At 59.2% G+C, this 25,152-nt stretch overlaps 1 protein-coding gene across 2 annotated transcripts; it reads right to left on the bottom strand.

The window, feature by feature from the left end:
• Positions 1–418: 418 nt before the first annotated feature.
• On the bottom strand, positions 419–24,739 carry LDB1 (LIM domain binding 1). 2 transcript variants are annotated; one of them, XM_066554856.1, is made up of 11 exons: positions 24,636–24,739; positions 5,182–5,284; positions 4,541–4,585; positions 4,243–4,318; positions 3,919–4,021; positions 3,555–3,727; positions 3,213–3,335; positions 2,951–3,034; positions 2,523–2,646; positions 1,957–2,105; positions 419–1,592 (listed from the first exon to the last, which is right to left on the bottom strand). In XM_066554856.1, the coding sequence occupies exons 1-11, from the start codon at positions 24,658–24,660 to the stop codon at positions 1,362–1,364; spliced, it is 1,236 nt and encodes a 411-aa protein (XP_066410953.1). In that variant the 5' UTR covers positions 24,661–24,739; the 3' UTR covers positions 419–1,361. The 2 variants fall into 2 exon arrangements, with proteins under 2 accessions (XP_066410953.1, XP_066410954.1); XM_066554857.1 differs by having other exon boundaries at positions 1,963–2,105.
• Between the last annotated feature and the right edge of the window lie 413 nt (positions 24,740–25,152).

Below are 25,152 nucleotides of genomic sequence, written 5' to 3'. Positions count from 1 at the left end.
GATTTTTTTTTTCTCTTTTTTTTTTTTTTAAACCAAAAAAAAACCCCAAAAATTATTATTTTTCTCGTCGTTTCCCCTAACATCAATGGAGGCACCTGCTCTAGTGATAACACATTGAAAGAACAGTATCGTACACACTGTCTACAGCGCGGAAATGTACAAGCACGAGGTACACGAACCCGAGGGGGGAGCAGGGACAACAGCACACAAGATTTACATTGAGAAGGGAGGCAGGGGCTGCCCTCCCCAGCCTCTGGAGGGATTAGAAAGGAAGTCTGCAAAGTCTCTCCTTGGTTTGAAGCTCTCCGAACTGGATATAAAATGAGACTTCCATGAGAAGAAGCCTGTACAAAAGTCAGGACAGGGTGAAAGGGTTCAGGACAGGAGGGGGGGAATGGGAAAGGGGGCTGAGGGGGTATTTTTCCTTTTTTTTTTTTTTCTTTCTCTTTTTTAAACTTACAATTTAATAATATTATTTTTTTTTTCTTAAAAAAAGACAAAAGTAGGAGGTACCAGGAGCCAGGGGTTGCAAAGGGGCCCCAGGCAGACTCACGCAGGGTGGAGGGAAACACAGGGGCTGCAGGCAGGGAACAAGGGCACCGGCTGCTCCAGCAGAGCCGCGGGACCCCATGCCCCCCCAGCCCCCCACCACGCACTTCCTATATACAAGAGTCCCCCCATGGCTGTGCTGCGCCCTCGCTCTGGGGAGCGAGGGGAAGGGGAAGGTGCAGGAGAGTGGGAAAATGCGACGGGACCCTATCCTCAACACCATCCCAGCACTGCAGGATCTGACCCTGGCAGGAGGAAGCTCCATGGCAGAGCCCGAGGCACAGGGAAGGCTTTCCATCACTGCCCCTCCCAACCAGCCCCACCTTGGACAGGGGATGTGCAACCCCACTGCAAGTGGCTGCTCAGCAAACACCAACCACAGGGCCCAGGGAGGAGTAGGGTCTCTGTGCTGTGCCAGACCCCAACACACGGCATCTGGTAACGCCAACCGCTGCCAACACCTCCCCACTAATTCCCCCTCGGTCGGCAGGGAGGGGTTGGGCATGTTGGGACAGGGATGAGAAGCTCTCTGGGCAAGAAGCAGAAAAGAAGAGCAGAGGGGGAATAATGAAGCTACGGCCCCGGAAAGCCACCCTGCCCTGGGGTCCGTCGGGGAGGCAGGTGTGGGGGTGCGGGGAGGCGGCGGGGGTGACGGTTGGGGCTGCCTGCCTGGCGTGCACCCCGGGCCGTGCACCCCATCGTTCACGTGGCGCTGATCCGCCCCCGGTACCTCGCCGCTTCCCAGTCACTCTCCGTTGCAAATGTACAGGTAGATTGGTTGGGACTGAGTCCACGGGGCGGCGGGGGGGCCGTTACTGCGACGCCTGCGACGTGGGGTTCTCTGACTTGCTCTCCTGGCTGGAGGGCGGTTTGCTGTTCCAGGGGCTGTTGGCCCCCAGCGCGGGCGAGTTGTTGAAGCTGTCCTCGTCGTCGATGCCGTTGGCGGCGTCAAACTGCGTGTTCTCCAGCCGGGTGATGAGGCGCTCGTCCTCGTCCCCAAACTCCCCCCCCATCAGCGTGGGCTCGCCTACCACCATCACATCCTGAAAGGGGAGACGGTCCCGAAACATAATCGAGGTGGGGGGAGCCTGGGCCGCTAGACCCCCCTCTCATCAACGCAGCCCCTTTTTGCCCAGCTGTAGGGCCACTTCCTCATCTCCACTGCAGAACCTGAGCTTGGGCACTGAGTGGGGCAAACACATCCTCACTCCCGTGCATGAGAGCAAAGGGACTCATGGAAGGCAGCTGGGACATCCCTTCCTTCTTTTCCCCACCACATGGGAAGAACTGGGGTGGTTCAGATAGGCAGTCCCTGGGGGTCTCTCCCTAGCAGCTCCCAGGGGCAGGGGCAGAGAACACCCCCCTCCACCCCAGAGCAGGAAGAGAGAATGGAAACGGGATGCTTACAGGTACCTGACTGGACAGGGCAAAGGTGCTGGCTGGGCTCTTCTTCTTGCTGTTGCTGTTGTTGGTGTTTCCCCCACCAGAGCTCATGGTGCTGCCCCCCGACATCTTCCTTTTCCGGCGCTTGCTGGGCTGCTGCCGTGCTGGCTCGGCTGGTGAAGGATGGAGACATACATGGTCAGTACCAGCAAGAGGAAGCTGGTGCCCCCTAGCCCCTTTTATGCAAACCCTACTTCTTCAAAGAACACATTCTCCTCCAGGCTGTATCACCACCCTCCTCACCTCCACAGCTCTGCTGTCCTCCCAGACCAGAGGACAGGTGAGGGGCAGGTCATTTCCATCCCTGCTTTGCTTTCCACTGGCAGCTGGCAGCCTCAAGGCAGGGGGCACTGGCTGCCTGCAGCCCTGCTCTGCCCCACGGGGAAGGCAGACCAGCACAGAAAGGAGCCAAATGACTGATCACCACCCCCAGCCTTATGAAACAAAGCCAAGAACAGCTCTGGGGCTGTGAGAAGCCTGCACTCACAGGCAGTCCCAGCAGGCAGCAGAGCAGGCAGTGTGAGACTCACCGGGAGGAGCAACCATCCGCTGCCACTTTTGGAAGAGGCAAGTCTTGAGGCAGTCCCGGGGACTGAGGCTGTAGGTCTTGTGCCGTGACATGAGCTCCTGCATTGGTTCTAGGATTACACAGAGCTGCAGAGAGCAGACAGACTCTGGGTTAGATTGCGATGCTCTGAGCCTCAGCAAAATGGGAGACCCCATAACCTTAACCCTACACCTCTACTGGCAGGCGTCTGTGCTGCAACGACCCCAGCCACGCTGTGAGTTTGTGGGATTTGACAGACCCATAGCCCTCTACAGCCCCTCTGCAAGATCCCTTTTGCAAAGCCAGCCTTGCAGCCTACCCACACCCCAGGGCAGCCAGGCTTCAGGCAGCTGAGAGCACAAGACGTGGCAGAGCTGCAAAGCTGCAACTCCCCTCTTCTCGCACACTTACTCGGAGGTAGTTGAGTGTGGAGTTTGAGAGCCCACAGCGTGTGATGTTCTTGGATAACTGGTCCAGCATCTGGGGATCCTGTGCCTAGGAGTGAGAGGGACAGAAAGCTCAGCTGCATCCAGGCTGGGAACAGCCCTCCCATGCCCTGGCCTGTGATGCAGGACTGGGTTGAGGTCCCCCACTTGCAGAACAGCCTGAGGAGTGAGGAGCTCAGCAGCCCTGTGTTGTTCATGCCCAGGGGAGCTCATGGAGCTGTACTCACATGCATGGCAAGGATGCTGCGGGGAATAAGTTCTCGATGCTGGCGGATGCTGAAATGCCACGTCTTTATCCTCATCATGTCATCAAACATGAACTCCAGGTAGAGCCGCCCCTCCACACACACCTGGGCGGGCAGGGCACAGGGTCAGGCACAGGCTGCCCCAGCTTCCCCCAGCCCAGATCCCCTGCTGCACACTGGAACACACTCACAGTGGCTTGCCTCTGCTTCTCACAGAAGCCATTCCCACGAGCCCAAAATGCACAGCCCGTGGGACTGCAGTCACCAAGAGGGCACAAAAAACCAAGGCAGGAGAGCAGCAGAAGCTGTGGGTGCTGGCAGTACCTGGGTGAACATGGGCTTGCCGTGCTGGGTGACCATGGTGCACTGGTCACAGTCCAGCGAGACGAAGTTGTTGTGGAAGGATTCCTTGGGGTGCTTGAGCACGTAGTACAGCTCTGTGGCTCCCCCTTCAAAGATGCTGCGGAAGTAACGGGGAATCAAAGTCCGACCAATCGCTGCAGCAGGAGAAAGAGGAAAATAAGGTCAGTAAACCCAGCTCATCCAGATGTTCCTTGAAATGTACACGAAGAGGGTCCCCCCATACCTTCTGGCTGGAAACAGCTGAGCTCTGACACCCTACCCACATCCCCCGTAGCACACAACTGCTGCAATGCCCCTAGGAAGGAGGACTTAAGCTGGTACTCACTGTATCTCTTTGGTCCATCCTCCAAGCAGAAAGTGATTGTTAACATGGCATCATCCTCAAAGAACTCTGTGGTGAAGGCATCCCACCACAGATTGTCACATTCCTGGGGATGGCAGAGAGATGCTAAGTTAGAGAGAGACAGACAGACACTGGCTGCCAGGCACAGCAGCCATGTGCTTAACCCAGAGAAGACTGTGCACCGAGCCGAGTGCTCAGAGATGGGGGTGACAAGCCCTGTCCCACGGCCACATGTGGGAGAAGGCAGCGGGGGCCCCCACTGCTGAAATACTGCCCTGGCCAACCCTCACGCTCCCAGCTGCCTACCTCTGTCCAGTTCTGCAGCCGCTTGTTGAGCTCAAATATCCTGTAGTCGGTCTGGTTCCCGTACGGCGTGTGCCTCCTGCCCAGAGAGCACAGCAAGCCATCAGAGGGGAAGACAGCCACAGGGTGTGGAGGGTTCCTGAGCCCACAGGGGGAACACATACAGCCCCTCCAGGGCTGGCAGAGTCTGAGCAATCCTCCCAAAAGCCCCAGCCAGCCAGCATGCTGGACCTGCTGAGGCACCCCCACCACAGGCATGAGCTCCCCCCAAGCAGGGTCCACACCAGCCCCCCATGCTTACCCGATTCCAGGCTCCAGGTACGTCGGTGGGTACATAGGTGTAGGTCTAGCAGTGGAAAGAGATGCAGGCATGTCAGGGCTAGCAGGGATCTCCCTGCTCACCACATCTCCTACTTCCCTGGCTACAGCAGGCAGTCAGGCTCACTGGAGCTGAGTGACTCCCCGCAGTGCAGACTGTACTCTGGCTGCCAATATTTGATAGCCCCATGGGGCGAGCTGTAGCCCAAAACTGGGCTCTGATCTCACAGCATTGGCTCCTTCACCCCTGAGACCTAGCCAACTGCTCCCTGGGGACATACCCAGCTCCTCTGCAGTAGTGACTGGTGCCAGGCAGGACAGACAATGAAGAAGGGGCTGTTTTGGCAGGAGCTGGGAGGGCTCCCTTTCATTTCAGGGGCTTAGTCAGGCAAAGGGTTTGGCCTCACAGAGCTCAGGACCTGGAGGCTTCCTTCATTCCAAATATCACTCATTCTCAACCCACTATCATATGCGCCTGCTCCAATTCCCTCTTTGCTCTTGTGCTAACTGAACTCCATGCATTGCAGTCTCTGTTTGCTGCTGGGAAGCATAACACAGAGACCCTAGGGTGCAAACTGCAGAGTGTCCTAGACATTGCAGACCCCTCCCTGGGCCCCAGCTCACCCCACATCTCGATCCAGCATGGTGCCTGGGTGGAAGGGGGGGAAGGCGTTGCCGTTTGGGGGCTCCTTTGGCGAGTACAGCTTGAACGACTTAGAGGAACAGCCTGGAGAGAGAGAGAGAGAGAGAGAGAGAGAGAGGGGACATGGGTCAGTCAGGGGCACCCTGTGAGGAGAGACACACTGCTGCTGCTGCAAGGAGGAGGAGGAGGAGGAGGAGGAGAAGGAAGGATGCACTCCATCAGCACAGCCCCATCCCTCCTGTGCTTCCCTCCGGATGTCAGCCTACTCCCTTCATCCCACACACAGCTCCAGGCCTCCCCTGTGCAGGATGGAACTCACAGGGTCAAGGCTGAGCTCTCAGGATCAGCAGCCAGAGGGGCCCAACCTGCATCCCAAGGGTTTCTCATTGGTACTCCAAGTTTGTCAGTTCTCAGCTGGCTGGGCTCTGGGGATGTGCCCGAGGGGGACAGTCCAGCTGGTGAGCCTGAAGAGGGGCTGGCTGGGCCCTAGCCCTCCCTCCCACACTGCTCCTAATCCCACTGACCGACCCACCCGGGAATCACACAGGATCTTTTTGCTGACCTTTCTATCGTCATGGTGACGGGTGAATAATTGCCCAGAGGGATGGATGGCAGGTCCCCAGGCAGCCACCATCTGCCGCTCAGGCAAGCCAGTGGCCACCCGGATCCAGGCGGACTGACAGATCCCACACGCCAGCCCCCAGCTGTGATCAAACCACCCCAAAGCCTCACTGCCCACCAGGGCAAAGGACAAAGAGCCCAGAGAGGGGCATGGGGTGTGATGGGGTCTGCAACAGAGCACACGATGTGCAAAACCAGCACACATTCTGAGAGCAACCTGGGGGTCCCCAGACCTGCCAGGAGGGGACATTAGGTATGCCGGGCAGAGCCAGCCCCATCCAGGCTCCTTAGGGGCAGGCAGCCAGGGGCTCCCACACTCACCAGCCCACTGGCAGCACAAGGGCAGGTTCCCGGCAGCAGCGGCTGCCAGCGCTGCTCCCGAGCCCCGCGGGGCCGGCAGGACCCGGCACGCTGCGCCAGGATGCTGCTGAGGCACGCGGCTCCCTCCCTGCCGGCAGGCAGGCGGGCAGACGGGCTGACCTGGATGGGGCGCAGCAGTGGGCGAGCTGCCAGGCAGCTCCGGCTCCACCGGCTCAGCCGGCCCTGCCGAGCACAGACACGTCTGCCCCGTCCCGCCGCAGGCGGGGCCCCGGAGCCGGCCGTGCCGGGCTACCGCGGCAGCCGGGGCCAAGGCAGGATCCCCATCGGCTCCCGCCCGCACACAGCCCTGGGACAGGCACTTCCCAACGCCCACCAACCGCCAGGACTGCCACCCGGTACTGCAGAAAGCAAACCCGGTAGCGGAGGGAAGGGTCCCAGAGGTGCCAGACACCACTGCCCCTCTGGGCTCCACGGCCACGCTGTGCAGAAGGGTGCCGGGACAGGATCGGAGCAGCAGCTCGACCACGATGGATACAGGAGGGGAGTAAAAAGCACCAGAGTCAAGGAAAGCAGTGCCACCAGCACAGGGACCCAAGATGTCCAGCTTGTTGCAACAAAGAGCTCATTAGCCAACAGAGGTGAACAACCAAGGTATCACCTTCACCCCTGCCGAGCCATCTGGGACCCCAAGTCAGCAGTCACAGGGATTGCACATACTGCTGAGCAAGGGCTGGTCAAAAATAGAAGGGGTCACCTCCCGAGCATTAAATCCAACTTGCAATGGGGGAATGCTTTTACTTCTTGGTTTTCTTGGGGGCCTTTTCACCATGTTTCCCCACAGCAGCTGAAGCCAGCCTCTCTCCAGCACTCACCAGGATCTACCAGTCCTGTGGGGCTGGAGCCAGCCCAGCCACTCAGCCATGGCTCACTGCTCCCACTCCTGCCCGCCTGCAGTGAGGATAAGTGGGACATGGCACAATTTCTCATACGGCTGCTAACAATGACGGCTCCTTGCTCTTACTGAATGTTTTCATAGATAAAACAATTTTTAATAGAGACTTCAGTGCTAGTCAGTTGCTGCTGCAGAGGAGTTTTTGCTTTCTGCTTTATCCACATCCATTTGTGCCTAACAGACAATAATTCACCCCAAACTGTACTAGAAACACAGCATTTCTATTTCCTCCATTCTGTTGTTATACAACATGACACTGAAGCATGTTCAGCACATAGGAAACTTCCCAAAACTCCCAAACTTCTGTTGAAAACAAACCAATTCATTAGGCAGAGACAGCAGTGGCTGATGCACTGCTTGTTTCTGGTCATCATGTCCTGAGGGGCAGAAAAAAAATCAGACCCAGCAGGTCTCATCCTTCAATTCTTTGTTTTTATTCACTGATGAGACATGGGAAAACTAAATTCCCAAGGCTTCTTGCTATCCTCAGTCCCCATCTTGTTTTTCAGGGTGCAGGAAGGTCTCCTGGTGTGATTAGACCAGGGAGACACATCACTCTCCATCCATTGTGCTTCTCATGCTCTTCCCTAGCTCCATGCTGCTGGAGACAGGACAGAAGACAAGCCAGGCCATCACTTCTACCCAAGCCTCCATTTCTACCCTGGGCCTTTCCCAGCAGGTGAACATGGAGACACCCTGCTTTTGGAGCCCTGAGTGACCTGTGCCAGGATCTAGAGGAGTGGAGAGAAGCCTGTTATGTGACCTCAGCAAGACTGGCATCCTGACCAAGTATTATTTTTAATGCAGTGTAAAATATGTCACTGGATTCAGTGGTTTGAAATAATACTAACAACAGCCTTAGGATTTGATACAAACTGTCCAAATTCTACATTCACTGTAGACACACTACACACATAACATGAAGTAACACAATTACTTTACAGCAGCAGGAACACCAACTTTTACTCACACACAGGCCATGCTGCCTGGTCCAGGACATCCCTCCATCACCACCTATTTCCTTCATACTGCCCCAGCTGCCTGCAAGCCCTGTCCAGCCAGGTGCAGTGACACAGACACGCAGATGTGTCCCGTCCCAAGCACCTGGCCCTAGCTGCTGTTTCTGCATGCCCCTGTTCTGCCTCCTGCAGTGAGCACAGGACCTGGGCAGGCTTGGTGATGCAGGAAGGCTTGGTGCAAACAGGGGTGCTGCCTGGTGGCTAAGCATGCAATGCCCCTGTGGAACATGAGGCAACAGGAGATGCTTCCTGTGGCCGCTCACAGGTGCTGGCCCAGCGACACAAAAACATTCAGCAAGGGAAAAAATCAGGCTGACGCTGCAGCTGGTGAGCTACCAGCCCAGGCAGGTCTGGGCAAACAGCACAGTGCTCGTGGCCAGGTGGGAGGCTCCATGGCTCCTCCTCAGCGTGGAGGTGCAGAAGGGAACCCCGGGAAGGGATCTCACAGCTCAGCATCCTTGGCCGAGGCCAGGTCCACAGACCTGCCACAAAAGCGTGGGCAAGTCCAGGTGGGCACCCACCCAGGGAACAGAAGGCAGGTGCTCTGCCCATGACTCACGTACAGCCCAGCACTGCCCAACCCTCCATATGCCTTCTCCTCTGCTGTTCCTGCCTGTGAACTATCAGCCCTTCTGGTGCACTCTCCAGTTTGCTGGAGCAGGAATGATTCACATCCTAGCCAAGCTCACAGAGCTGGGGAACATCAGATTTCCCAAGGCACCAAAAGCACGGTGGACACCTCACAGAGCCAACACAGCCAGGAGATAGCAGGGTACTGTGAGCTGAGAGCAGCACCTTGGAGCTGCCTGCCTGGGCAAGGGACATGGAAAGCAGGGAGAAAAGCCCTGCCTGAACTCCCATACCTTCAGTTCACCATCAAAGAGCAAAGAACTGCTGAGGACAGAGGCAAAGCAGCATCATCTTCTTCCTCCTATACCTGTGACTGCTGGCAGGAATCGGTGCCCCCCTACCAGACAGGAACCACCCCTGTCTGTCCCCTGTTAGGCAGCCAGTGTGCTCTCTGTGTAAGCAGCAAAGCTCACCAACAAGGCAGAGGCTAAAACATAAATGATGAAAAAAATGAAGAAGTGGGGCTTGAAAGGGGCTGCAGGGTTACAGCTCAGCTGGGGAGTGTCCTGCTCTGCCCAGCAGCCCGGGAAGAAAAGGCCGGCCGGGCTGGTGCTTCCCGGAATGCTCCGTGCCTGCTTCCGTGCTGCCTAACGAGGCTTTGAAGTGTAAATAGCGGCATTGTTTCGCACGGCTGCCTCGATGGGGTGTGGGCGCCCTGATAGGGGAAGAAATACATCTTCCCAGGCCAGTACCGCTGGCATGAGGGTGGTATCTGGGACTGGGTGCAGGGCAGCGTCTCAAAGAATTCACGTGGTTTTGCCCAGTGACAGTGCCTGGTGTCCAGGAAGTTGGCAGGGCTGGGAGGCAAACACGAAGTATTCAGAGTGACTGGGACAGGCAGAGGCACATGGAGCAGACCATGGTCTGCCCCCACAAGCTTGCCTTCACCTCTTCTTTCTCCTTTTCTTTGGAATAGAGGGGACTGGGAGAGGCCAGTTGCAAACTCCAATGCTGTTGTTAAGCCCACAGGAGCCCAGGTGGAACCCACCAAGACACGGCCTGAGACATTATTAGTGACAATATCAATTTGCAGAAACCCCAAATGCTTTAAAAATGCACAACTGGTGAAGCTGAAACTCCCACGAGGCTGGGCTTTCCAGGGAAGAGGAGATACCACTTTTGGAGGAGACCATGTGCTACGGACTCAGTGGCATCCAGAGGCTGACCCCAGCCAGGACACTGCCTGGCCCTGACCTGTCTGAGAGCAAAACCTGCATTGCCACCTGCATGCAGGGATTGCTCTCTCTGTTTTCCCAAGCTGCACATCTGAGCCATCCACAGAGCTTATCTGGACCACAAGCTGCCTCCCTGCCCACACCACACCACATGCATGGTGTCCCAGCCCCAGGTCAAATCCTGCAATATTAGTGCAAAAGTCCCCCACAGCAGCACACAAAGCATCTGAACCCAAGGGTGCTCTTCTCTGCACAAAGGGTCACAAATTTAGGGGGACAGCCAGAGAAGGGACAATTACCTGCAGCTAATTATGACAAAGTGACAATCTTGATGTAGGCTGCAAAGCAGTGCTATCTGAAAGCATCAGGTGAAGAGAACCTGTCCGGGATGTGGATTTAGAGGTCAGGGCTCAGCACAGTCCCACAGCCTCAGCTCTGCCAGGGTTCAGGGTCTCCTGCAGTGTCTAGGGACAGGAGGAGTCTCCCCCTTCCAATTTTCTTCCTCAGATGATTCAGACACGTAGACGGGGAATTCTCCAGGAGGGAAAAAGGGAGAAAAGCACACCCTGCCAATTGCAAAACAGCCAGAAAATTGAATCACGTTCACGGCTGCAAGCCCCAGATGCAATCCCACAGATAACCCAGTTTCAGCTCCACTACTATCAACTTACCACGAGGCAGTCATTTCCTGCAACTCTCAGGGAAATATCCCACTGTCCCTAATTACTCCTTTCAGTTCACTGTCTCAAAGATGATCCATAATCAAACGCTGTCGGTTTCAGCCTCAGAAATGCACTTTCAAATTTTCAGACACTTTCCCTCTCTCCCAGACCCCTTCACCCTGGGGCCCTGCCACTCTCACATCCCTCCTGCAGCACGCATCGGTGCAGCCCTGGCAAACAATGTCGTGTGGGAACTATGGGGCTGGAAAAAAACCCCTGTCAGCATACCTAGAATAAAAGCCTCCTGACAAACTAGGATTTTCATCATCAAAGGTTTTCTAGGCTCTGCGGCAACACAGAATAATTCAGTTATATGGCCCTGCAGAACATGAAGCCAACATCCCCGCTCACAGCTGCCTGCCTGCCACGCACATGGTGGAGCAAAACTACACAGCTCTGCATGGTATTGTGAGCTTGCTGGTCAGGGCAGCCCTCCACAGAGACAAGATTTGCCCAGGAGAGGTGGAGCCGAGAGCCACACTGCAGGGAAGTGACAGCAAGAGGCTGAGGTCTGTGCTTACACTGAGAGAGGGGGATTCACAGTGACCCTCCAGGCCGGCAGGACCCCCAGCGCCGCTGCCTCGGAGCGCAGGAGGCTGTCAGCCCCACGTGGCGCATGGAGATCCGCGATCCCGGGATGCACCGCTCCCCTCGCTCCCTGCCGCTGCCAGGCGCCGAGAGCTGCACGCTGGGACGCGTAGTCTCCGGAGACGCGGCCCTGCCGCCGCCGGCCGCCTTGCTCCATGTTGCCTCCTAGGTGGAGCCCCGCAGCCCTGGCAGCCGGCCAGACGCCCGCTCCGGAGGGGGGAAACAAGCTGGATAACTCCCGCGGCGAGGATCCAGCTGGCCTCGCTGGGGCAGCATGCGCCCGGGGGCGAACCATGGCGCTGGTGTGCAGCGCCTGCAACAAGGTCTGGAAAGCTCACACATGCCCATGAAGAGGAGGGACAGTGCGGGCATAGCAGGAACCTTCTCAGTGCAGCTCACAAAGCACCTCCGTTGCTTCTTCGAGCTGCCGGGCAAGCCTCTGCCCTCCTGCTCAGGCAGAACTTCTCTCTTCTCAGTACTTGGTTCAAAGGCAACCTGGGAGTTGCTGAACAAGGGACAGGCAGGCTGCCGGCAGCACTGGGGACAGGGCAAATGCAGTGGTTGCAGGACTCCCACCTCTGAACAGGCAGCTGCCACTGGTGTCAGGCCTTTGGACAACCAGTGCAAGACAGGGCCAAAACCCCAGGAAGAAAAAGGACACGGTATGGTCAAGCACACCTACCCAGTGCTCCTGAAGGCACGAGGAACCCAGCCCCAGGGAAACCCTCTTACCCCGGCATCCCTGGTTACAACTCCACCCGACACAACAGCAACCCACGGGGCAGCAAAACCTCACTGCGGCAAGCGTGACAACCCACAAACACACATAGAGCAAACAACAGCAGGAGCACTCTGTCCCCAGATCACTCAGAGGATGGGAGGTTTCCAAGTGAGAGGGCCAGGAGAAGCACTATCCTGCTCTGCCACCACACTTTAGGTTTGTCTTGTTAATGGCCATGTCAAGCTCACGCCAGCGCAGAGCCGCAAGCACATGAAAGAGGGCACACTGAGAGAGACCACTCAGGGCCAAGCACTGCTGCCACCCTACCAGCCATGGAACAGGAATGGAGTCCTGGGGCTGGACTGGTCCATATCACCCTCTGCTCCCGCATCCTGAGGAGCTGGGCAAGCTCAGGGCCTCCAGCTATCGCTGCTCTCTGAAAAGAAGCTGAAAGAGGCTCCAGGTCCCTAGCCTGGGGAACCTTTGCTTCAACTGAACTTCTGTGGCTTTTCACTGCCCTTTTCCTATTTTACATGGATTGTGACCTGCTCCTGGTGAGGAGAAAAGTCACCAAACGGCAGCAAAACCTTTGTCATCAAACCTTCCAGCACCAGCCTGTCCCCCTTGGATCACAAGTTCTGCAGTTTGAGGCAACACAACTTTATGTCATTCTGCTCAGCACTACTCAGTCTTTAAGGGGTGCTGAGATCACAAACCTGGGATTTCTACAGCATCAGGAGTGGAAAGACCATATTCAGTTCAAACCATAATTCCCCCACAATGAGAACACTCCAAAACCTAAGGCTTTAAAGGAACAAGGACACTGATATTTACCCATACTTGCAACAGAAGCAGTAAGAGCTGATACCTGACCAGCACTGGAGGAGTCGCTGCAAAACTGCTCAGACAAGGCGCTACAGAAAGCACGTGGAGAACAACTGGGAAGACCCTGGGAAGGGGTGTTTGCTCTCACACCTGCCCAGCCCAGCCTTGAGCAGGCTCAGACCCTCCTGGTGAGAAGAAAGCAGGTGACAGTTTGCAGTGTGGGATAAGTGCACACTGTGTGCCCCCAGAAGGTGGCTCCCTGTTAGACCCCACAGCCTTGGAACCCTTTGCTCACACCTCACCCTGAGAGTGGCTGACACCTCTGGTTTTGGCTCCTGCTGCAGCACTGGCTTTGGCTAGGGACAGCAGTTGCTCAGCAGGTTCCTGCCATGGTGCCTGCCAGCTAAGGCTGCAGGGATGGGATTGGAGACTGCCCAAGCCAAGGGAGCACCAGGAGTGCTTATCACCCATCCCTAGCGGGCAGGCTGGCAGGGACTACTAGGCCAGACACCCGAGATCACGGCAGCCTACCACCTACCAGGTTCTACCAAAGGGGCTCCAGGAAAACACCTGCCAAGCTAAGACACCCCTCCACAGCTCTGGCATGCATGCTGACTCCTAAACTGGAGCTGCTGAGGCTTCCCCACTCCCGAGGATGCTGTGCTCACCCTCAGCTTGGTCCCCACTTCTGGCTGGCCCAGGTAAAGCCAGTGCTTTGTCTGCCAGGGAGAATGAGCACCCTATGCCCACACCCCCCTGAGCCTCCTGAACCCAGCAAGGCAGCTTCTGAAAAATGTGTGGCCCTCATGTGTTTGCACATGAGGACCTTTTATTCCCTTTGCACCCGTGGGAGGCTGGCGGGACCCTTTGAGCTGCGAGCAAGGATGAAGTTGCAGCAAGCAGTGAGGTGCGGCAGGCGAGCAGCCCCAAGAGCCAGGCACTGGCCCCGTAAACCCCGTGACAGCACAGGCAGGGGGACCAGGAGGGCGTGGGGCAGCTGTCAAGGGGCTTCGGCAGGGGAAGGAACCCGGAGAAGAACAAAGGGAGCTGCAGGCTGGGATGGAGCAGGGCACAGCAGGGCATGGGGGCTGCTGGCAGCACCCCACCAGATTGGGGGTGCCGCTCCAAAAGCCAATACGTGCTGGAAAGAAAGGGGAGCCAGGGGAGGGGAGGAACACCACAGGCAGGGAGGGGGAGGCCAGACATGGGAGCTAGAGGGGAGGGAACGAGCTGAGGGGCCAAGGATGCACTGAGCAGCTGGGGAGGGATGAGGAACGGGAGAACTGGGTAAGGATGGAGAGGGAAGCCGAGGAAGGAGAGAGGAGCTGAGGACAGGGAGAACCGGGCCGGAGGAACAGAGAGCGGGCAGGGGGCTGCCGCGGGGACCCCGGGCCGTACGGGGCCCCGGTGGGGAGCGGCGGCGCGGTGCGGCCGCGCACAACTTCGCAGACGCGGGGGCGGCGCAGGCGGGACCCCGGCCCTCACCTCCGCCGCCCGAGCGGGGCCGCCACCGGGGTGGGGGGGACCGGGAAACTTCCGCGGGGGGGAAGGGGGGCGCGGGGGGGCGGGGTGACTCACGGCGCGGCGGCGGGCGGGGGTCCGGCGGCGGCGCGGCGGCGGCGGGCGGGCGGCGCGGGGCCGCCGCGGGGCGGGGCGGGCGGGGCGCGGGGCGGGGCGGGGGCGCTTCCTTTGTCTGCGCCGCGGCCGGGACCACAATGGCTGCGGCGGCGGCGGCAGCGGGGCCCGCTCCCCCCGCACCGGCTCCCCCGCCCCGCGCCGCCCGGGGGCCCACGGGCCAGGGCTGACGCCCGAATGGGGGTCCCCGGAGAGCTGTCCCCCCCCCCCCCCCCCCCCCCCCCGACCGGTGCCGGTACAGGCACTCCCCGGGATGGGGATGAGGGAGCCGCGTCCTGCTGAGGAGCTCGGCACCAGCCGGGGCAAGGATTCTTTCCCTACTGCGAAAGTTTGAATAAAAATACACCTTTTCCCTAGCTTGGTTTCGGGGTATCTGAAGTTTTTTTCAGGATTTTTTTTTCTTTTTGAAACTTGTTTCCCTTTCTCCCAGTTTCAGACGAGAAAAGAAAAATACAACCGGTTTGTTTGTGAAGGGGGGATGAAAAATAAAATGCTCCAGTTTGCAATTGCCATCATACTCCCAGGGTCTCCTTTCCTTGATAAAACTGCAACCTCTTCTAGTTAGGAGATTTTAGGGAAAAAAATCCATTATGAAAATTTCCGTTATAAAAAAACTCCGTTTTTCCCATTCCCCTTCTGCCCCACATCTGCCCCTTGCAGCTTCTCCTGCCCTGGTAAGTCAGACTGGCACAGACCTCTGCTGCCAGCCCAGCCGGCAAGCCCAGGGGCTCAGTGCATGCACACAGGCACACACATACAGACACACGTACACACGTGTGCTGGTACAGCTCACCCTGCACACATGGGCTGCTGTTCAGGCCGATGGGCTGGCATGCACTTGCATGCCTTCCCAAAGGCCTCCCGGCACAGCCCCGGCTAGGTGTGCACCCATGCCTGGGGCATGCACACCCTCCCACATCCCCCTGCTTGCAGGGCCAGGCCCGCTCCTCATCGCCTCCCCGAGCCTTGGGGTAATGCAGTACAACCAGTTGGATCCTGCCAAGCACACTTGCTTCCCCCCACCCCCCCTCCACCCAACAGAGCAGACATGGCTGGTACAAAACCTCATCCATGAGGTTTTGGGGGCTTCCTCCCCTCCGTGCTTGTGCACCCCCAAAGCCCTGCATCAGAAGAGCAGGGGAAGCCCCCTGCTCCCCAAACATGTGGCTGTCTGGGACCAGCACTGCAGAGGGACAGGCACCATCCCCTCACTCCTGTCCCTCACACTCATCGGCTGAGTAGGCTCCAATCCTGTCCTGCTCCACATTGCACCACCATGATTTCCCCTTCCTCTTGCAGGCTACCCTGAAAGTATCATTTTCCACAGCCACATGGCTAAATAGACCAAAACTCTTTGTAAACCCCAGATTTACAGAGAAAACAATTCACTGTAAACCTAAAAAGCTCTGTGACACCCTATTCTGTGAAAGGCACATGCAGCTGGAGGTACCCATGCTGTCCGTGCCTTGATAACTGGGCACAGGGATGCTGTGAGTGCCCCAGCACGCCAGCCCTTCACTGCCTTGTCCTCCAGACAGCCCAAATCTTGTGGCGCTGGGTGAGATGGGCCTGCAGCATGCTGACCCCCACCATCATTAGGCCAAAAAGAGTGCTAGCTGCAATGCTGGTGACAGCTACGGGATGGCACAGTCCTCCTGGCCAAGATTGCCATTAAACGCAGTCCACCCGCACCCCATTCCCACTCCAAGGCACAAAGACACACAAGGCACAACCACCCACCAGCACTGAACACCACGCTGCTACTGCAAAATACTGCAAAACAGTGAAAAAAGGGTTGAAAAAAGGGTCATTTTGTCCCCATGTTAGAGACTCCTGGCACCAGTGCCATGGCCAGGGGATCAGAGAGCAGCCCCCATTCATCCCCAGGCCCTGTGCATCCCCAGCAAACATGCCTGGAGCAATTTATCCCAGGGCTCAGCAGCCCTCTGGGACTGCTCACGTGTCCCTGCCCAGCTCTGACGACAGCACTGGACTGGTCCACGTGGCTGCAGCAGCCCCAGCTGTTTATGGTTATAGCCGAGTTAATAATTAAATAGATGCTGGATGGAGAGCAGAAGGGCTGGGATGCAGCTGGGAAGTGTGTGTGGCAGCAATGGTGTGGGGGAGCCCCTTCCTCACCAAGTGCTCATGTGAGGGGAGCACAGGGCTACCCAGTTTTTGTGCTAGGGCATTCCATGCCCCAGATCACAGCCTCCACTCTCCCCCTAGCAAGGGCCCCATGCCTGCCTGGTCTCCCCAAAGTGCAGCCCTGATCCAACACCTGGTACAGTTCTCAGCCCAGGGAGCTGGCAGCAGCTTGAGAGCAGGAGTGAGCACAGGAGGATTCCTCCCAGGGAAACGGATGGGAAGAGCCCGGTGTGGACCAGGGTAGCCAGGGGATGCCCAGGTCTCTCTGATCCCTGTGCCATGGCTCAGTGTGCCTGCAGAGTGTGCCTGAGGAATCCCAGGCAAGCAGGGCAGGAGGCAGGGCATGCTCACACTGACACCCGGCTGGGGCCCTGGCAATAGCAGGCCTAGAGCAGGGCCGCGGACACACGCTTACATAAAAAATAATAATAAAAATCTGCTAGCTCTGCAAACAGCACAGCCTGCACCGGGAGACGGACTGGCCTGGCACTTCCAAACCTCACGGACTTGTCCAAAGAGCAGCCAGACCTGGGCACCATCGCACGCATGCAGATGCAGCCTGCAGCACTGCATGCATCCTGGAGCCCCCCCTTTCCAGAACACAAGAGCCAACCTTGCAAATCCTACCATCCTTCAAACAGAAATATGCTTTGTTTCCCTGTTTCTCAAGGAGGGGCTTCTCTCCTTCCTAAAGCTATGCAAGACCAGATAAAAAGGGAGTTCTGGAGCAGGAGGGGCCCCTGTTTTTGGCTGGAGAAGCCACAGATCCATCTCTCCAGAGGAGGTTTGGGGGAGGCTGGAAACTACATGGTGAGTCATGCCAGGCAGGCAGCAGATCCTGGGGGCTCCTGGGATTAACCCTTCAAAGCCAGAACCACTTCCAGACACCCAGAGGCAGAAATAAAACCAAGGGGCTGGGGAAAAGCTGCCAGAGCAGAATGAGAAGTTACAGGGCCACATCTTGAGCATCCTGCATGGGACAGAGAAATCAATCTGAATATGTGAGCAGTGGACAAGCAGCAACCAAATGCATATATTGGTGCCTATCCTCTCCAAAACAAGAGGATATGGAGAAAGGTTACTGTGGGGTGCAGAACCCCAGAGTGCATGAGGTTCATATGGGGTGTCCACCCTCACATCACACCTTGTTCTGGTGTCATGGGTCAGCCTCAGCACCACTGGGCTGCCCAAAGGCTCCAAGGGGAAGGTGCAGTCCACAAGCCAGCTTTGGCACATCCTGCTAGAATGGGGTTTCCCCGTGGCACTAGCACAGAGAAATGCCCCACAGTGTTCCTGTCCCTGAGACATCGCAATGCACGTCCTGCAAGACCTCATCCCCAGCATAGCCACCCACAGCAGTGAGCCCCAGTTCCTCTGCAGAAGCCCGGGGCCAGCCTGCCAGAGCTGCAGGGTTTTAAGGCTCCTCCAGAGCCTCCAGGTGGATTCTCTCATGTTACAAGAATGGTTCGTTTTACAGCTCCTTTCCTGGCCTGGGAACCCACAGCAGGGAGGGGGTGACATGCAGCATGGCTGCACAGCCCCAGCATCCTGTGCCTGCCCTCTGTCCCTCAAGAAGACCAACAAGGGACAGGCACTGCCGCTTCAAAGACAACCAAAGCAGAATCCTCAACACCCAGCCCTGCAACTAGAGGAACTCGGCCCTGGTCAGAGAGCATCCTGGTCTCTGGCCCATTGTTCCCCCTGCATTTCCTCCACTCTTGTCTCCCAAGCCACAGAGGACCCTTGGCATCCATAAGAGATTTACATAGCCAGGAGCTGCCACCCACCAAACCCCCCCCTCCCCCCCACTAAGGCAGCCATCCCTCCTGGTACACACATGTCACTGTGCCCTCCCACACTAGAAGCTCCCCTGGGAGAAGGTAAGGGACATCTTACAGGGCCATGGCTGTACATGGTTGACTCGAAGCAGGTAACTCCAGCAGCTGAGCCCACCCTCAGCCACCCCCCCACACGGTGCTGCTGAACACTCCCGAGCAGCTCTCCGAATATAGCAGCATCAAATAGCTCCATCAATAATGCATTGCTTCTGCTTCCTCTCACTGCCGTGTTTTTGTTGCTAACATGCGTGTCCTTCCTGTTAGCAGCTGCCTCCTCCCCACCAGCTAGGCCAAGCAGGGACACGGCCACGGTGGGATGGTGATGGCAGCTCCCACAGCTCCAGGTCCAGTTCCTGTAGGGATTGACACAGAGCCCCATCTATGCCACTCGGGGGCAGGCTGGGGTTCTGGGGGGGAACCCTGCCACCGTCCAAGCCTCCTGCTGCGCACGCGCTGGCAGCGACGATGGCATGCCGTGGCTGCCCAAAGGATTTGGCAGGGGCACCAAGCTGGGAGGAGCATAAGGACATCTCCCCAGCCTCAGCAGGGAAATGCCCCTCTGCAAGGACTTTTGGCAGCCTGGCACTCCCTGTACCCATGCAGCACCCCCATTCCCAACTCCATGCAATGCTGCACCACATCAGCTCCTTCAGCAGCTCTGCGTTGCCATCCCTGGCAGGGAGAGAGCTCCCGCTGCTGTGCTCCTGCCTGCCCCTGCCCGCAGCTGCCCCGGGCTCACCCCGGGCCCGCCCTGGGCCAGTTGAAGCAGGCAGGTCAGGGTGCCTGGACCTGCCCCATGCCCAGCAGAGTTGCGTGCCTGCAATGCCATGAGCTGCCATGGGCTCGTAGTAGGGAGGCAGGAGTTGGTGTAGGCAAAAGCTGGCACCCACCACCCTGCTGCTACTCAGAGCAAGCAGGGGCAACCTCTGTCCTGGAGGGCAGACCCCCAGGCTGCACAAGACCCTGGTTGGAGGAGAATGCACATAGCAGAGCAGAATTTGGTGCAACTGGCTGGTGTAGAATAGTCCAGCCAACACCACCAATGTCCCAGCTTGGCTTGAGCTGCAATCACTATGTACAGCCACCTGAGCTGTACTGCAGAAACCTGGCTGCATACACAACACCTGTCCCTTGGTGTGTAGTAGAGGGCCTGAGGCTGCTGCTCCTGGCAGAGAGCAGGGGCCCTCCCACCCCCTTCGTGCCCCCCTCTCAACCAGGGGTCCATCCTGGGGCACAGGCACCGTCACCTTGGTGCAGGGTAAGCTCTCCTACCTGACTGTGGGTTCTACAAAGCCGAGGCAGAGAGACACCCTGCAAAACGGGGGCTGTAGCTACATGCCACAGGGCCCCCCAAAGGAAGTGGCAGCAGAGGGGTGCGGGCAGGGTGTTATCGGTCACCCTGCGGGCAGGGCGGGTCAGGGCTGGACAGGAGCCAGCGCCTGCCACAGTGGAGATTACGCCTCGGGTTTAACGTTCATCCCCATCCATGACCTGCCCAGGAGAGAAGGGGGTGAGCTGCACTGGGAGGCTGATCTGACAGCTTTAGAGACTCCTGAGCCCCGCCAGCACTCCTGCTCAAAAGGGACATCCAACAATGGTGCACAGCCCACTTTCCCACACCCCTATGAGCACGCAGCAGTGAACCTCCCAAAAACCTGCCAAGCATCACCCCTGCTGCAGCCACCCCAACCGTGCCCAGCAGTGATCCTGGGAGAGGGGCAGACTACTGCCACTATCCCTGCTCCAGGTGGGGCACAGGAGCCCCCTGGCAGCCCTGCCTGCTCCCCAGCACCCTCCCCCCAGCACCAGCAGGAAACCACAGCCGCAGCCTGCGGGCAGCTGATAACGGTCACCCAGCCCCATCCTGCCTGCACCCCACCACCCGGGGAGCTGTCCCCACACCCACTGCTCCCCAGCCCCATGGGTGCACCCACACCGTGCACAACAGCAGCCCCAGGGCCCAGTGTCACCCTGCACAGAGCTGGGGGCTCTTGCTGACAGTGCAGCTGGTGCACCAGGACACACCAACAGTTGTTGTGCATGGGCACCATGCTCCCAAGTGTCCCAGCATGCTCCTGGCACACCATGCAGACCCATGCCTTGCGTGCTCTAGCAACATGGATATGGCGAGAGAATCCCAGAGCAGAGTGGGGGAGGGTGGCATGAAATCGAGTGATCTGACCCGAAAGGGATGGGCAGGGGACACTTGAGCTCCTGCCCTGCCTGGGGGCACACAGCCACCTGGCCAGTGCATTCCTGGCCACAAGGGTACCTCTCTGTCCTGGAGGTCCCATCCCCCAGGGGCATCCCCTCACTCCCCAGGGAGCAGCTTTCACAGCAGTTTGTGCTGAGCAGGTAACAACATTCCTGGAATAAACTTGGGGCCCAGTGCAAATACACAGTGCTGAACCCGCTGGCATTGGTGTGGCACTAACCCATGCAGGATTCTCCAGGCATATCCTGGGTGAGCTCACACTGGCCCCAAGGAGCGCTGTGATGGTGCCTCACACCAACAACAGGACCCCTGAGGAATCCCCTCACTGAGCACCAGACAGCCACAAACCCATCACGACTTTGCCACAGCATGCCATAAGCGGGCAGGCAACGCAGCACACACTGTATCAGTGTCAGGCACTGTGCTGCTGAGGGGGACAGGGCAAGTAAGGCGTTTCATCCAAACATCACTGGTAACGTGAAGAAAGCCTGGACTAGAGCACACCAATATGCACAATGAGGCCTCAGGACCCCTACTGCTCCCCTCCTCCCCAACAGGCCCAGGGGCACCCCAAGGTGCCAGGCACCCCCGGGGGTGTTTGGGAGCCAGAGCCCACAGAGGTCAGGGCTGCCTGGCCCCCCCGCCGCGGCACTCAGCCCGCTCGCTGCCATCCCTTTCCCAGCGCATCTGTCGCAGAAGGCATGTGGCACAGCTCGGCCTCGTGACAGTGGGGGATGCACGGCGCCAGCTCGGCAGAAGGGAGGGATACGGCAATGGGCCGTGCCCTGGCTGGACGTGTCCATCCCGGGACCCAAAGCATGTGCCCTGGGAAGCTCTCCCTCCAGCCAGAGGGGTGCACAGGCTAGTTCTCTACAAGGTATCCCAGGGAAGGGGCTGACCTTGGGAAAGTTGCTTCCCTGCCATGAAGCTGGAGCCAGCCCCGCAGGGAGGGAGAACAGCTCCACTCTGCTTTGCTTCCCTCCTCCCCCCCTGCACTGACACCATCACTACAGGGGGAAAAACAATGATAATAACAAAAATAATTAAGGAAGAAAGTGCAGAGCATGCTGGGAGAGTGAGAGGTGCCCCCAGGGGTCAGGGCCCCGCTGGGGTCTGGATGCCAAGACCTGTCTGCCGGCCCTGCTCCAAGCAGCCCTGGGCACAGCACCACCGGCACCAGCACCAGACAGCTGCTGCCCCAGCCGCTGCCACCTCCTCTCTGAGCCCATTGCACTCTTGCTGCTCACCTCTCCATATCTGAGGTGGGGGGCAAAGCCCCCTCAGGCCTCCACTGGCCCCAGCAGCTCCCCACTATCCTCGGGGACAAGAGTGCAGCAGCTTCCCAGCTGAGCAGCTTCCCTGCTCCAAAGCTCTTGCAGAGGGAAAGAAAGGAGCAGGGAAACATCTCTGGAGGGATGCAAGAAGAGCTGCAGCGGGGCAGGATGCACCCCCAGGGATGGCAAGGAGTACATTATCCCTCTGGGAGGGCACAACTTGGAAGGGGGGCAGCCAACCCCCCCCCCCCCCCCCCCCCCCGGCAGCAGCTCCCAAGCAGGAAACTCCTCCAAGTTAATGCAGCCCTGAAGAGCAGCCTGGGCAGAGAGGCTCATTAAATGTTTCTGGCTGGCGGGAGGCCAGCGGCAGAGCTTGTTTTTTCTATATTCCGATAAACAGTCCGGGGAGGGGAAGGGGGAGGGGGGCGCAGGCTCTCGATGTGCCACCCAGCCCCAGCGGGGGAAGACGCGGGGGGCACATGTACATTGCACGGCAACACTGCACAGCAGCCTCGTGTCCTCCCTGCCCTGGGGCGGCGGGCAGGGGCGGCGTGGGGGGGACACAACACATGAAGCCGTCCCGAAGGATACTCTCAGGTGAGGGGTGACCCCACGGCTCCCGATCGAGGGAGGACCCTCCTCTTTGCACCCACCAACATGCCGATGATATTCCCAGTGGCGTGGGGCCAGCTCCCGGGGAATATGAAGGGACCCCCGTTGGCCGTCACACGGCCTTTGCCCCGCCGCGACGGGAGCCCCGCCGAGGCTGTGGGTGTCGGAGGGGTGCCGTGCCCCCGGTGCGGGGTGCCTGCGGGGCGGGTGCTGTGGCTGCTCGGCCTGGCTCGCAGGGAGGTTCACGTGACTTTCTGCTTGAGGAAGCAGCGCTCTGGCAGCTTCCAGTGGGAGATGGAGGAGGAGGAGGAGGAGGAGGAGGAGGATGGGGGAAGGGGCCGCCTGGCTTCATAGAAACACGGTGGCGAGGCGCAGGCAGCGCAGGGGCGGGGGGCCGCCGCGCAGGGGCACCCCTTCCCCACCCCGCTCATCCAGCTGCAGACCCCTCGGCAGAGGCGGCGCCGGGGGAGGCACGGGGACCGTGTGCTGTCACAGCGCCCCACTGCCTCCAGCAGCCCCCCAGCATGGGGTTCTGGCCTAGCAGGAGGCTCTCTCGGGACCACAGGGATGCTGCCACGGGAACTGGGCTGAGGGGCGTCCCTGCACAGGGACCCCATGTGCCAGATGCCCAGGGAAATGGCACAACCTTCTCCCCAGGGCCCCCCAAACTTGGCTCCCTGTCTGCTGGCCAGCGCCACGGGGACCTGGTGCTGGACAAGGTTCCAGCAGCCCTCCGGGACCCCTGCCCTGCCTTGTTCCTGGCACAGCAACGTTCTGCTCACAGCAGCAGGCGATGCAGCCGGGCCAGCTGCCCCAAACCTGCCCCCAAGCCCAGGCGTGCAGATGAGTATCCCTGCGGCAGCACCCTCTAGGTGCTGAGACCTCACCAACTCATCACACCTCCTATGTAGTCCTGCAGCCTTGCCAGGCTGCAGGCTCCAGAATTAGGAACAAGCTCTCCAGCAGACACCCCACAATGGCCATGTTGGGGGGCCATAGAGCATCCATGTCCACCAGCATCATTGCAAAGCCTCTGCAGGGACACTGTGCCTCACACCTACACGGGGAGCTGTGGCACCCCACAGACCTATTGCTCTGGCCACAGGGGTACTTTGGGGTCACTCTTCACAGCGCCACCTGCATGCCTGCCCAATGCCCCTGCAGCACTCTGCCTGTGGGGTCCCAGTTCCAGGCTGGTACCAGCATCCATGTGCTCTTGGGTCCCAGATCTCTTAGTCCAACAGATCTCAGGATCCATGCCAGAGGAACCCCAGCACTCACGCCATGGAGTCCTAGCCTCACAACCACATCCCAGCACTGATGCCATGGGGTTCCAATCCCACAGTCAGACCCAAGCGTCCATGCTCTAGGGACTCCAGCCCTTCAGCTGGATTCCAACAGCCCATACCATGGGGACCTCACCCCCATGGCTGAACCCAACACCCACACCATAGTGACTAGGACTCCAGTCCCCACACCTTACTGACACCCATAGCTTATCCCCAGCATCAGCACCATGGCCAAACCTCAGCACCGACACTGAAAAGCCCCCTGTGTTGTAGTCAGCTCCCAGCAGCCATGCCCCGGGGACCCAGCCCCATAACCAAACCCCAGCACCAGTACCACAGAGACCCCAGCACTAGTGGCAGATGCCAGCATCAATGCCATGGAGACCTCAGCACCAACACCGTGAAGACCTCAGCGCCATAGCCAGATCCCAGCACCAATGCCATGCAGTCCCACCAATACCAATGGAGAACCAATACCATGGAGAACCCATCCCCATAGCTGGACTCCACCACCAATGCCACGGAGACCCCAACACCAATGCCACGGAGACCCCAACACCAATGCCATGGAGACCTCAGTCCCGTAGCTGGAGATCTCAGCCCCAAAGCAGGACAGCAACATCAATGCAGTGGGGACCCCAGCCCCACCGCCGGACCCCAGCGCCCATTCTCAGGGGACCCAGCCCCACAGCCGGACCCCAACACCAACACCATGGGACCTCAGCCCACAGCCAGACCCCGACACCACTGGGGCCCCCACCCCGTAGGTGGCCCCCAGCTCCCCACCCAGCCCGATGCCGCGGGGACCCCAGCCCGAGGGGCAGCCCCCGCCTCGCCGCTGCGCACTCACCAGGGCATGCACAGCCCACTGACATCTTCACATGCCTGGCCCGGCCGGGGGTCGCTGCGCGCTGCCCGGGCCGCGGGGGTCTCGCATGGGCGGCGCGCCGCGGGCTCCGGCGCGGCGGGCGGCGGGTAGCGCCGCGGCCAGAGGCGGGCGGGCGGGCGCGCCGCGAATCGGCGGAGCAGCGGCGGCAGCGGCAGCAGGAGCAGCGGCGGCGGGGGCGGTCGGGGCGGGGGCCGCGGCGGTGGAGCGGGAGCGGGGGCGGGGGCGGCTGCGCCGGCGGCGGGCGGGTGGGGGCGCCTCTGCGCGTGCGCGGGGCGTCCCGTTTCCCCCCCCCTCCGCGAGCGCGTGCGTGTTGCGTGCGTGCGCGCCCCCCCCCGATTCGTCGCTGCCGCCGCTGCCGCGCTCGCACGCACGCGCCCCCCCCTCCATTTCCCCCCTTCGCCGTGAGGGGCGGGGGGATCCCGGTGTGTGACCGGGGGGGGTCCGTGAGGGAGGACATGAAGGGAAGGGTGAAGGCTCC

This window comes from Molothrus aeneus, chromosome 8, assembly GCF_037042795.1.
Source record: "Molothrus aeneus isolate 106 chromosome 8, BPBGC_Maene_1.0, whole genome shotgun sequence".
Lineage (NCBI taxonomy): Eukaryota > Metazoa > Chordata > Aves > Passeriformes > Icteridae > Molothrus > Molothrus aeneus.
This window is presented reverse-complemented; position numbering and strand designations above follow the sequence as displayed.

Bases quoted from the DNA above. Each gene is read 5' to 3' on its own strand.
- LDB1 (XM_066554856.1), bottom strand. From the start codon at position 24,660: ATGTCAGTGGGCTGTGCATGCCCTG. The intron at 4,319-4,540 runs GTAAGCATGGGG...CTCTCTGGGCAG, and splicing joins TACCTGGAGCCTGGAATCGG to GAGGCACACGCCGTACGGGA. The intron at 2,647-2,950 runs GTAAGTGTGCGA...TGCTCTCTGCAG, and splicing joins CCACACTCAACTACCTCCGA to CTCTGTGTAATCCTAGAACC.